General features: G+C 45.2%; 1 protein-coding gene across 2 annotated transcripts; it reads right to left on the bottom strand.

Moving 5' to 3' along the window:
• Positions 1-230: 230 nt before the first annotated feature.
• LOC147023430 (uncharacterized) lies at positions 231-6,250 on the bottom strand. 2 transcript variants are annotated; one of them, XR_015059740.1, is made up of 5 exons: positions 5,941-6,250; positions 5,788-5,832; positions 3,182-3,274; positions 2,562-2,742; positions 231-1,967 (listed from the first exon to the last, which is right to left on the bottom strand). XR_015059740.1 is itself a non-coding variant. In XM_085887126.1 (4 exons), the coding sequence occupies exons 1-3, from the start codon at positions 6,184-6,186 to the stop codon at positions 3,197-3,199; spliced, it is 369 nt and encodes a 122-aa protein (XP_085743252.1). In that variant the 5' UTR covers positions 6,187-6,250; the 3' UTR covers positions 231-2,742; positions 3,182-3,196. The 2 variants fall into 2 exon arrangements, 1 of the variants encoding a protein (XP_085743252.1); XM_085887126.1 differs by having other exon boundaries at positions 231-2,742.
• Positions 6,251-10,272: the final 4,022 nt, after the last annotated feature.

The following is a 10,272-nucleotide window of genomic DNA, read 5'->3' on the forward strand; positions in this document are numbered from 1 at the left end:
GACGTACCACACCCTTTCCAAAGCCGTGGTGCTGCTGAAGCAGTTTCCTGGCAAAGGTTATATTGGGTGGTTTGCCAATGCCTTCCCAGCATTGTGTGTCAATGCTTTTTAAAATTATGATTGTCAAGCAAGGAAGCAGCACGTACCATTTTAAAAAAAAAAGTCTGTGGTATGACTTGGCTGGGGTTTGAACCACTAACCCCCCCCCCCCACACTAAGGAGACACTCGAACCGTTACACCATCGAATCCAGTGACATTGGTATGCAATGGATAATTTAACCCAACACATGGGATTTGAACCAAGAATCGCAGCAGTGTGAACTTTTGGTCAAACGGGAACGCCAAACGACGCAGGCATTTATGCAAAATTACAAGTCATTACAGAGGAAAAGGAAGAGCTGGAGAGACAAAACTTGTACTTTTTATCAAGACAATTAAAACAATATTTCAAAAATGTGGATTGCTGGTTGTTGTGGACGCACTTACCATGTACAGTATGTTGTGGCTTTTGATGTTCTCATTTCACGACGTATGGTGTTATAAAGCACCATTAACTGAAGGTGCTCCAAGAAAAGAATATTAGAAGGAAGCCTCCCGATTCTCAATTATGAATGAATTGTGGAAACGCTGGAAGCATCCTTTATCAAATACTTGCTTCTTCTTGGTTGCCTGGGGCAGAAATTATCTGCAGTCTAACATCTAATGGTCTGACAAGGATGTATTGGTAAAGATTGAGCAGACTTGATAACTTGACCTTTGGGTTTCCTATTAAGTGACTTTCATCACATTTTGTCTTGAGTGACTGCTCAGAATGCTCCCCTCATGTAAAGGCCTTCTGTGCCTGCTCCTGTATACAGAAACCAATTTCTTCCGCTGACCTTCTTCTACTTGATCTGCTTGTCTGGGCCGGTCATGTGCCGTGAGGAAGATTCCAAAGCGAGGAGGACCACACCTGCCAGCGAGAAAGATACCTGAACAGGTCTGCACCTGTCCAGGCCACCCGACCTGCTCCATTCTGGCACATTCGCATTTGCGCATTTTATTGTTTGGAGGTATGGTGTGTTTGCACGTGTGTGTCTCTTCTTAAGAGGTGGGGGAAAGATGTACTGAAAGGGAGGGGAGAAGAAAGTGCTGCAGAACTGATGGTGGGCTCATCGAATGAAAAAGGAAATAACAAAAAGACCAGGGATCTGGGGTTAACATCTTCAAGGAAATGTCATTGCAATATCTCCACTGAGTATAAAATTGACTTTTTATGATCCTCAATCTCTAAAACCCTCAATACCCCACCAAATGAAAGTATGCCTTAACAGGGAGACAATGCAGAGCGAATGGACAGTGTTGTCTTTGCACCATATACTTTTCTCAGATGACCCTTGTCCAGCTCCTCTTGTTGTGACATTTTATCATTGGAAAAGATTAATCTTTTTACCTTTATACTTATTATATTTTGAAATATTTCACATTGATCCATAATTTGTGGAGGGCATTGTGTACCATCATATTGTTACAGCCATCAGACCGTTCCAGTTGTCCAGTTCAAAAGTGACAGGCCACGTTAAAGTGGCCAGAACATTCTGGTGAGTCCACAACTCTGGGTCAGATTGCGGCCTTTAATCTCTGATACCATACCAGTGGAACCGCTGAGTCACCCAAGTGCTATGCCGATAGGCGACCACATGACGGAATGAATAAGGACGAGCAAACCTAGGTCAGGTGACGCTATTTTCTCCAACAATCAGTCAACCATAACAGATTTAAACAAGTGACCAGATGGAATCACCAGGGCATAAGGATTTTATCCAGAGGCCAAGTTAGGTTTATCAAATAACTGACCAAATACAGCACTGGAGTATCAGGAGGAACAAACAGACAGAGATGGAATCAAGAGGAACCTGGATAGGATTCGGGTTTCGGCTCCTACTCCTCTACTCTCAAATCCATCCAGGCACCGGCCAAGTGAACCCTACAAAAACAATTTGCAAGATTCACCCCTCCATAGATAAAGAGAGAGAAAGAGATATGCAGAACAGAAAGGAAAAAACACACTCACTCACACAAACACACACACCAACAGAAAACAGCCACACTACATTACAATGTATTGCAAAGGAATGGCACAAGGGATGGGAGAGGGGAGTTAAAAAAGAGGAAGCAATCACAAATAACTCATTTAATGAACCCCCTTACTCTTACCGATAATACAAGCCCACAGACCAAATGACGAATGGGAACCTCAATTACATAATCTTAAAGGCCTTCTTGCACACGATAGAGAAGGATTTTAGGTAAGACAATAATTACTACAAGCCGTGGGACACAGCTTGATCATAGCAGAAGGCACAAACAGGCAACACAGCTCATTCTGCAGACCGATCCTGACTCAAGAGAAGAGTGGGTGCAGCTTACTGGGTGGGGAATGGCAAAGACCACAGCAGTAAAAGCTAAAAGGTGATGGTTCAGGTGGGAAGGGGAGAGGAGAAACCCCATGGCAGCTTGTGTGCAGGTTCCTCACCTAGGTTCCCCAAACATCTCATTCACTTCCGTCCGATGCACTCACCTTTATGCCCTCGGGAAAACCGCGGCATTGCCAGTTCCTAAGCCCCTACTCTGCCGGGCGCTATTGGCTCTTGGGCCGGCGGGTGGGGCGAACTCCTTCCTCCCTCCCCTGACCTGATGCAGGGTGGCACCATGGCAGACAAGATAGTGGCAAGGATGACGTTTTCCCACCAAGATAGTGCCTTGACGTGTATCAGAAACGAAAGAAAGAGACATACAACTCATTCAGAAGAGGACAGAAACATCAAATAAAAATTCAAACAGGTTGATAATTTTACATACACACAACAGCAGGAAGATGACTTGAACTGTTCAAAATAGCAACACATATCTGACATCACATTTAATTACTTCCACGCTTATCCTAAACTCATAATAATGAAATAATTATGCTCTATTAAGCATTTCCTAACCCCGAGGAGTCATTTACAGAACACTACCCCCCCATCTTCCTCCGACAGACTCTCGGAGTCTGCTTTCAGAAGAAGGGGGCACTGCTGGGAATGACTCCATTTATCATACAACACAACTCTCCACCCTATTCTGAAAACCTGCACATACAAGAAAAATCAATGGTATTCAATTCCTTATTTAATGCGTCACTCCAATAAGGCTACTCACTCATCCACTATCAGGTCAGGTCAGGCATTGGAGCAGGCCACGTGGTTGGTCGGGTGGTTTTCTCCACTCATGAGGCTCCCTTGCTGAGAGAATCTGGTGAGCAGGATCAACGTCAGGAAAATGAGCCACATGTCAAACTGGCACTCACGGACAATACAGGTAACAAATCTCATCTTAGTCTCTCTAAGCAACCGCTCCTTGGCAAAAAGTATGACCAGCGATCACCAAAGATTCTCCGGAGACCTGGTACCAAAGGAGTTAAGTCTCCATCTCAGATTTCTGGTCAGGAAGTTTACCCCATGCTTTTCCTCCTATCAAGGAATGGGGATCCTGAATGCTTTGCCCAAATTCTGTCATTCGGTGAGCTGCCCTGCAAAGGGCAGCATTACAGGAGGTACTCCAACGGAGTGGGTTTTCAGTTTTGTTTGCGTTTATGGTTTTGCGGAATGAAGTGTTTTATGGTGGCCGGGGTGCAATTCCTGCCACCAACCTCCTATAAAAAAGTAACCCAACTACAGAAGGACATCCGCAGACACAGTTGGGTACTAGATATGGATGGCCGTTGGCTCACAAGGAGCTCGTCCGCCCTTTAACAGGTTTTTTTTTAATCCTGCTGGGTGTCCATATCCAAACACCCTCCTCACCAAGAAACCTGTTGGAGGAAACAGTTAGGTCGCCGACAACCCGACCATGAAATAGGTTAGTCCAGGTTTACCTGGTACCTGCAGTAAGTCACAGATCTAATCTGGTCTGACCTGACATGCTGCAGCAACTTCTTGATATCCACACTGCACATATTTAAATAGCACTAAATCCAGATGTAATTTTCTAATAAAAGTATGATTGGGAAAAGGGGTAGATTTACCAGGAGAGCCTCTTCTTCGTCTTTCACTGAAGAGTCGATGAAGTCTCTCGCCCCTCCTACACACTGTCAGACTCCCTCCGCCCTCCCCCCCCCCCCCCACCAAAAAAACCAAAAATCCCAACGTCATCCATCAGGGCACTGGGTCCCAGCAAAGCAAACAAGTATCTTTAGTTACCATAGGGCCTTCTCAGTACACGATGCTCCCATATGGCCCACACGGCCTCTACACAACTGGAGTTATTCGGGCCTTCATGGCCCCAGAGTAATTTTGCACAAAAGGCCCATGTGTCTTTTAACAAAGATCTTCGGCATAGACAACCCAAATTAAAGGGTCCTTGGCTCAGATGGCCCATATCAGGAAATCAACAATTACTCTTGTGGCCCAATAAAGCAACTCAGTTCATGTGGTCTTGACACAATGGCCCATGCAGCCTTTCATGATACTTACATTGCGACAAATCTCGTTCTCGAGTCTGACAGGAGGGCAAGTCCAGCAGCCGGTGATGATCCCGACAGTGGATGGTGCGAAGGGGTCTTCATCAATCCTAACTACGCTAATGTTGTTATACTTTTAAACTTTCCCCGGGGTTATAACCTGCCAAAAGGCCTTTGTTAAACTATGGGGTTCTAAAAACCCAAATTCCCATCGCCTACATGTTGGTGCTCTTACAATTTTGGACCTTGCCCACCAAATTTTATTTCTGTGCCATCGCACAATTTCGTGGCTGGGTAGTGTGGCTCCACGAGCAGGTCTGCCCACCTACATACTTACCATGAGCACCCCTGGGACGCTGGAGCTGTCTCCGAGCTTGCCTGCTCCTCACCCTAACATGGGGGATTCCCTAACTGGCACCCCCCCCCCCTCACGATGCCCACTTGGCATTTTGGCACCCCGGGTCCTGCTGCTCGGGCACCAGGTCCCATTGATCACTACACTGGCACGCCAGGCCCCTCTCCTCGGGTACCTGCGTCCACGAATACACTCATGGCCCCCTGGACCTACCTATGGCCTCATCTCGCCAACGAGCCCCCAGCGCCCGGGGTGCCTGCTTCATCCGAACACTACACTCACAAGCCACACCCCCACCCGGTCCATTATCTCCTACACCCTACACACAAAAAAAATGCTTTTTAAAAAAACTTTCCACAATCAGCACCAACCGCATAACGACATCCATGTGTAAATTTACCTAATCCCTCTACCTAACTTTAAACTAACCCCCGGTTTCCTTGGGTGGGATCCACTCCCCCCATTCAATCCTTCACACCCTGCATTCCGTTACTCACACTCATACCGGCCATTGCCCTGCCCTCACACTCATAATTCATCAACCACACACACAAACACATTTCCACTCACTGACACATCACCACCTAACTAATTTCCCCTAATATAAGTAACTCGTGCACCCTCGTCTTCCCTTACACGACACACGCTCCAATTTAACTCGATCGTTAATCTACGTCCCCACTACTCGTTCATGTCTCCACCCAAACAGTCCTTATTGTGGCTCTTGGTCCCTAAATTTATCCTCGCCCCTCCGGTCCGCTACACGAACCACGACTCCCGTCCGGGTTGATCCGTGTCCCACTCTTTCGTGTGCACTCATCCATGTTATGTCACAAATTCACATGCACTCCGCACATTGGGCACTCCAAGAAACCCCGGGTCCTTCATTCCCCCCAAGCTCGACACACACCCAATCGCATCATGCGCACTCCCAGTCTCGCCATGACTCACCTTCGTTTTTCTCACCTCCTCCCGTTCTTTGAGCACTCCGTCACGCTGTAAATATAACACGTCCATACATTCAATAATCTCTTCCGTTACTCGACGACCGGTTTCTACCTGTTTTACTTTAATTTCAATCATCTCGATTTTTACCTCACCCACCTCCTCTTTAACCATCGTTAATTCCCGATGCGCTTCTTGTGTTTCCCCCTCCAACGTCACCTTCGTTGTTTCTATTTGTGTTTCCATTTCCCGTTCCTTCGTTCCCATCATCTGTGTCACCTCCTCCACTCTCTTCGTCGGTTTCTCGTGTGCCTTTTTACATTCGTTTTTAATTGTCGTCATCTCTCTTGTTGTTTCCTTCTCGACGGCCCATAACTCCTTTGTCGCCCCGATGTTCTTCCCCATTTGTTCCTTCAACTCATTCTGTCCTATTGACCCTATGCACTAAGCGAGTGACGTCAGAGCGGAAGGTAAGGCTCCGCCATATTGAGTGGCAAAATATCATGGCTACCACGCACGTGTCACGTGAACTTCTGGGATATTTCCACGGATTAGATGATATTTCTAAGAAGAGGTACTGCGAAAAACTGAAGCCGTGTGGTCTTAGTGAAGATCCTTATTTTATTTCAAAGGATAAACGGACAACAGAAAGGAAATTTTTGCCTCAAATCGTTTTCCCTGACATCTATGTTTACCTCATTGAAACGCCGAGTCCTTACACTCAAGCCAGCCTGAAAGCCTTCACGAGTATGGACGTTTAGACCTAAGTCACATTTGCCACGGCGGCCGTGGGGTCTCCAAAATCTACGGCCACTAGCAATTATAGGGCGGCCGCAGTATTTCCACGGTCACACAATGTAGCAGTCACATGTTTTTATTTTTTCGGGGAGCCGCACGGCGTATTTATAAATTGTGGAGACCGAAAAAGTGGGGGTGCCGTACGGTCTTTGATTTGATGTCGTACGGTGACCTTAAGGGGCCCTGCGGCGGCCATAGAACTTTCAAGGCAGACGCAAGGTGCCCGCAAGGCGACCACAGGGGGCCCTAAGGTGAACGTGCAGTCAGACGGACGGTGACGAATGGGTTAATTTTTTATTTTTTTTAACCAGTATTTTTTATTTTTTTATTTTTACCAGTTTTATTTTATTTTATTTTTTCCCAGTTTTTTTTTTTCGGCTTGTCGAATTGCTACGGCGAACGTAGAAATGGAAAAAGTTATAACTCCGCGTTATAATTCCACGGCGACCTTACGGCCTGTAAAAGATAGCCAAACGGCGTAGGGCCAACCTGAGGCCACCTCAGAAACTCTGCGGCCGCCACACGTTTCTGTCAATTCAGAGGGCGTACGGCCGCCGTATCCTCGCCGTGGAGCAAATGTGACTTAGGCCTTACTTATATTATGTCGCAGGGTTTGTTATTGACATAATCTCGACGAAAGCTGACAAGAACTGTATTATCGTGAGGTAAAGGTAAGCGTTTTCTTTCATTTCACTATTATTGTATTACCGTTGTTGCTTGTTTTGTTCAGCAACCAGCGTCATTTTTTTAACCTGACTGCTGTCACAAGTTAATTTCAAGTGAACCTCTTGTCTAAATGTTAAGTTTGTAGAAAATCTTCGTTCGTCAGTTTGATTACAGATACATTATATTTTTCCCATGACAAACATCCGGTGTAATGCCACGCTGCTGTGGATATTTCCAAGTGCTAGTTACCTTCGCAAACTTTGTTGCGAAGGTTATGTTTTGATCACTGTGTATTTATTTATTTGTGAATATGTGTGTTTGTTTGTTTGTTTGTTATTCGCGTAACTCCAAAAATATTGAACTGAATCGCAGCAAATTTGGTGGGATGATTGGTTATCATCCGAGGACCATTTGATTAGATTTTGGGAGCGATCGGGTCAAAGGTCAAGGTCAAGGTCATGAAAAGGTCAAAATCGTCTTTTTACCAGAGCACGGTCAATTTGTATCCAATTTGCATGCAACTAATGCCAAAATGTTCAGAATTCAATGCCCCATCTTGTGATATGTGACATGACACAATAACGTAATAACCCTTATTGGCGGTTGGGAGTCAAAGGTCAGGGGGGGGGGTCACGACATTGCAAAATGTGCGGTTTTAGTCATAACACGGTCAATTCTTATCCGATTTGCATGAAACCAACACCAAAATGTTGACTGTTCTGTTCCCCACACTCTAATACCAATTACAAAATTAAGAGTACAAAGGTCAAGGTCGAGGTCATGAAAAGGTCAAAATCGTCATTTTGCCATAGTGTTTTTATCCAATTTGCATGCAACCAATGCCAAAATGTGAATTCAATGCCCAATCTTGTGATATATGATATGACACAATGACGTCATTACCTTTGTTAGCGGTACGGGTCAAAGGTCAGGGGGGTCAAGGACCTTTATTATCATAACGTGGTCAATTCTTATACAATTTGCATGTAAGTAGATTCAAAATCTTTAGAATTCAATTCCCTATCCTGTGATGTGTAATATTTGACAGTGACTTTATTGGTGAGTTTACAGCATTGGGTGGGGGTGTCACTGAACTTATTTCTTATAATGTGACCAGTTGTCATCAGATTGACTTGACACTGACACCCAAAAAGGTCAGGGAGTTCATACAGAAATTGTACAATGTCCGTGAATCAGTGTCAAACAGCAGGAAATTTAATGTTTTTAAGCCATCATAACACATATGAGATGGCAGATGTGGTATGGGATTAAATACCCTCACAATCTACGGTTTCTGGGGGGGGGGGCAAAATGTAGCGTTGGTGAAGGTATGCACTCTATGAGTGGCCGTTCTAGTTTTTTTATGTATTATACATATCGATGTGACTTTCTGTAGTGAAACAACTTAGAACTGTGCACGTTAGACAGCTGTTAGAAAGGTGATCTGGCCTATCTCATTCTGTCAATAAAACAAGGGATATAATGCATTTTAATGATGCAAATCTGACAATATTTTGTAACTACAAGCTATTTAATACCAACTATGGAAATAACGTATCAAAAATTAGTTACATACTGGAGACAAAATGAAGGCAACACAACCAGTCATGTTCGCCAGGTTGCCATTTTTCTCTTCTCAGAACCGATATCCAAAGATGTCGTCGGTCTACTTCGGCGGGAAAGCGGTAAAACTGCACTCCAGAGCCTTTAGTATATCGCTGAGTACATCCTGGGGCACAACAACTCTTACCCATTTGCAGAAAAAAAACGCTTGCTTGGAAATAACGGTGTAGTTGAAGTGGAGACTATCAGTTGTTATGGAAGTGGTATAATTTCTTGCCACTTAATATGGCGGAGCTGCCACAGTCACGTGACCGGTGACGTCATCTGAATAAGGCCTATTGTCAGTCCTTCTACCTCCTTCGTTATGTTCCCAATCTCTCCCATCAGTCTGGCCTCGCTCTCCCTCATCTTTTCCTGGACACCGATCCTACACTCCCTTACCTCCTCTCGTACCGCCGCCATTTCTCTGCCCATCGCTTCACTCATCTCCCTTTTTATTTCATCGCCCATCAGGTCCATTTTTCTGCTGTTTTCATCCATTTTCTGTTCATCGCTTCCATTCTGCTGTTGGTTTCTTCACCCTCCACATCCATTTTTCTGTTCATCGCTTCACTTGACATTTTCATTTGTGCCATTAATTGCCTCATGAACAACATGTCATTCTCAGGCTGCACTGGTGGCGATAACCCGGCATTCTGCGTTATCGGCGCCGCATTTTTCAGAGACCGAGGGTGGGGGTTATTTTCCACCTCTCCCATTGCTTCCTCTTCACCCTCCATTGTGACTTCATGCAGGTCCTGGGTCAATTCCGTATCCATATTTACATCATCTACATGGTCCACTGGGACCTGCCCGTGTTGGTCCGCAATTATTCGTCCCAATAAATTTAACTAAAATTTGCTCCAACCACTCTGAATTTCGAGGTGCGCGAAGCGCAACACAGGTCCACGACCTGACATCAATTTATTGATCAAGGGGAGTTTGAAAAATCTCCAACTCCCGACACCAGTTGTTGCGGCCATGGGTACCGAAACACCAGATTGTCACTCAGGGGGATTAATCCCCGGTTGTCCTTGGTAGAGCCGGACCTGGGGCCACCGCTCACAATTAACATTATGGTATGGTGGGTTGTTTTAAAACCACGAACGCCACCCAGTTAACCACGAGTTCCAGTGTCCGCCGTGTAAGTATTGTGTTTAACTAGAGGTCACGTGGTTACCTGAGTGGGGAGTGTGCCCTCGGCAAAGCACCAATGTTATCTGATTAGATTTAAATTTGGGCGGCTGAGCGTTTTAACCGCTGGTGCGTGCCGACAATTTTTTGGTCAAATCTGTGGTAATTACCTCCCAGTCTATCTCGGTTCGAACAATGCTAAACCAATAGAAGGAAAGGACAAACACGGACAGGTTGGAAATCAACAAATAATTTATTAATAATAAAATAAACTAGAGGGGGAGCACTCGG

This window comes from Eptatretus burgeri, chromosome 7, assembly GCF_056783735.1.
Source record: "Eptatretus burgeri isolate ZD-2024b chromosome 7, Ebu_testis_v1, whole genome shotgun sequence".
In the NCBI taxonomy this organism is placed as follows: Eukaryota; Metazoa; Chordata; class Myxini; order Myxiniformes; family Myxinidae; genus Eptatretus; species Eptatretus burgeri.